Source organism: Pinus tabuliformis, chromosome 1_1 (assembly GCF_031772625.1).
Source record: "Pinus tabuliformis cultivar Carrire ecotype Pingquan chromosome 1_1, CPIR1, whole genome shotgun sequence".
Classification (NCBI taxonomy): Eukaryota; Viridiplantae; Streptophyta; class Pinopsida; order Pinales; family Pinaceae; genus Pinus; species Pinus tabuliformis.
The window spans coordinates 714,088,303-714,090,538 of record NC_142297.1 but is presented as its reverse complement, the minus strand read 5'-3'; the positions used below and the strand labels follow the sequence as shown (position 1 = coordinate 714,090,538).

The 2,236-nt window shown below is 42.8% G+C and overlaps 1 protein-coding gene across 2 annotated transcripts; it reads left to right on the top strand.

Moving 5' to 3' along the window:
• Positions 1 to 825: 825 nt before the first annotated feature.
• LOC149215869 (uncharacterized) lies at positions 826 to 2,016 on the top strand. Of its 2 annotated transcripts, none has more exons than XM_089391106.1 (3): positions 826 to 1,157; positions 1,269 to 1,345; positions 1,446 to 2,016. In XM_089391106.1, the coding sequence occupies exons 1-3, from the start codon at positions 993 to 995 to the stop codon at positions 1,522 to 1,524; spliced, it is 321 nt and encodes a 106-aa protein (XP_089247232.1). In that variant the 5' UTR covers positions 826 to 992; the 3' UTR covers positions 1,525 to 2,016. The 2 variants fall into 2 exon arrangements, with proteins under 2 accessions (XP_089247232.1, XP_089247231.1); XM_089391105.1 differs by having other exon boundaries at positions 826 to 1,163.
• The last annotated feature ends 220 nt before the right edge of the window (positions 2,017 to 2,236 follow it).

Here is a 2,236-nt window from a genome sequence, read left to right as displayed (position 1 = left end):
AAAAGTGGAGGTTTGATTTTTCGGAATTCTCCCTGTAATTCCATTTTCTGTCGCTTGGAGGTTTGCTGCTCTTGCACATTATCAGAATGGTCTTCTTGTTCTTCTGAAAGCTCAGGTGCGTAATCTCGTTCCTCAGTGCCCCTTTGCTGTTCTACACTAGGGCTGGCTAAGGGTGGATTTATTTTATCTGACAAGCTTTTCAGTATTCTTTCTTGTTCCATTGTTAATCGCGCATTGTCCTCTCGTAGATGCGCCATCTCCCCTTTCAGCTCCTGAACAGTTTGCAGTATCGCCAGATTGGTACTGCGTGTCTCAGCACCAAGCTGTACCCACAGCCCTGCATTTTCTTGAGGGATGCCGCCAGCTCCCGGCATTTCCTCCATCTTACTATTAACTGCTAGCAGGTAGCTGTCTCTGTATGGTTCTCCTGGTGGTACACAAGAAAGGCAATTAGTTGCATTGTTTCTATATATACATTATAAGATGATCTTTGCTGTTCCAGAGGCCACAGTTTTGAAACCTCTGCTCTGATACCACATTGTCACGATCTCATTATGATTTAAAAAAAAACAGTAAATATTTTTTTTTTTTTATATATATATGGTATGGTAATTTTCCCCATTACCCACACCCTAAACTATACACCTAATCTTATGTGTAACCCGCCACATCTTTCACAGACGTATCCCCCTTAAGCATATATTAGTTTACTTAAATACTGGTCAATCCATATAGCGGCACAAACATATAAAACTTAACCATTCTCCTCAATTAAGCTTCCGCAATACCAATGCTTGATATCATATATGTTATTGTGTTGGCTTTGATTGCTTTACCATTCCGATATAAATGTTTAACGCCAAATGGCAGTACGACGGAGCCAGCTCACAACTCTCCGTGGCCAGATGGCTCAACTTCACGTGCTGTCCATGTGTCTTGTGGAGGGTTGACCTGCTCTGGGGTTTGCGCCAGGCCTCCCGCCTAATCCAACGATGGCGATCGCTCACCCTCATCGGACGGCCCAACTCATTTTAGGGTTTGACATTTCATATATATGTCCACCGGATTCATCATTGGGTTCATTTGCTCCCTTAGCAGCAGCTGAGCTCCTTCGACAGGTTACTCTGCAACCTCCCTGGTTCATCTCTTCCTGCCAGGTACAGGTTCGATCCGCGTTCCCTTAAAGGTTACACTTACGGTTAGCTTTCAGATTGTTGGTATTCATGTAATCTTCTTATACCCTGACTGTGTTCATTGTTTGCTTACAGTTGGGTACAGGTCCGACGCTGACCACAGCTTGTCTTCCACAGCGTGCCGGAGGGTTTGGCTGCTACGGCACTTACAGGTATGCCTATTTCGCTTACGGTTTCTTTGATGGTGAATTAATGTAATGTTGTGGGGTGATTACAGCTGAGACAGGGCTTGTGTTCTGCCTATTGTCTCAGGTCCGATACAGTGTTCCAAACCCTTGTGCGCTTAATCTGGCGGCCTCATTATGCCGGTCTGTCCAGCATGAGACCCTAGGGTCATGGCTTTCACGCCTTACTTATATTTTTATGTATTTAAATAGCTAGGGTCTCAGATTCGTCTGTCATTGTCTGTTTATTTGGAAGCTCTTTCGAGCTATTGACAGATTTGTAAGGATACGTATGAATTTATGTACTTTTGCAATAGTTAACACCTGCGGCTCACCGCTGTTTTCCCGGTCCGGATTTCTTCATGGCTATTGTAATACTTTTTCACAGTTTCTTAACGAACGCTGTTTCCTGAATATAAAGCTATCAATATCTGTTAATGGACAATTGATTCTTCGTTACTGGTGCATATGGGAGTTTGATATTCGGAGTGCCTCGCTGCTGTTCCTTTCTAATACTCGATAATGTTTACAGTTATGATAGTTTCACCGCAATAGGGTTACTATGATTTAGTTCTGGAAGGTTTCACTTGTATTTGTTTTCTACAGTTCGGTTCACATTCTTTATATGCATATATACAGCGACAAGGGTTAGTCCTGCATTCGTGATATGAATGTAGAGTCTACCCTTCCGCGCACAATCTTTGCCGTAATTCCAACTAGCAGGTTAAGATGGCTATTATTCGACTGTATGCTTGCTTTGATGTTTTAGTTCGATGCTATAACTTAGTTCCTGTACAATATACTCAGATACTTTGGCTTGTTACCTGTGAATGTAACCGTTTCCAAGCCTGATGTTAGGGTTGACGTGCATCACTGTTA

Excerpts from the sequence above, each read along its gene's own strand:
- LOC149215869 (XM_089391105.1), top strand. The coding sequence starts at position 993 with ATGGCGATCGCTCACCCTCATCGGACGGCCCAACTCATTTTAGGGTTT. Across the intron at positions 1,164-1,268 it reads TCTCTTCCTGCCAGGTACAG|TTGGGTACAGGTCCGACGCT; the intron begins GTTCGATCCGCG and ends GTTTGCTTACAG. Across the intron at positions 1,346-1,445 it reads GGCTGCTACGGCACTTACAG|GTCCGATACAGTGTTCCAAA; the intron begins GTATGCCTATTT and ends CTATTGTCTCAG.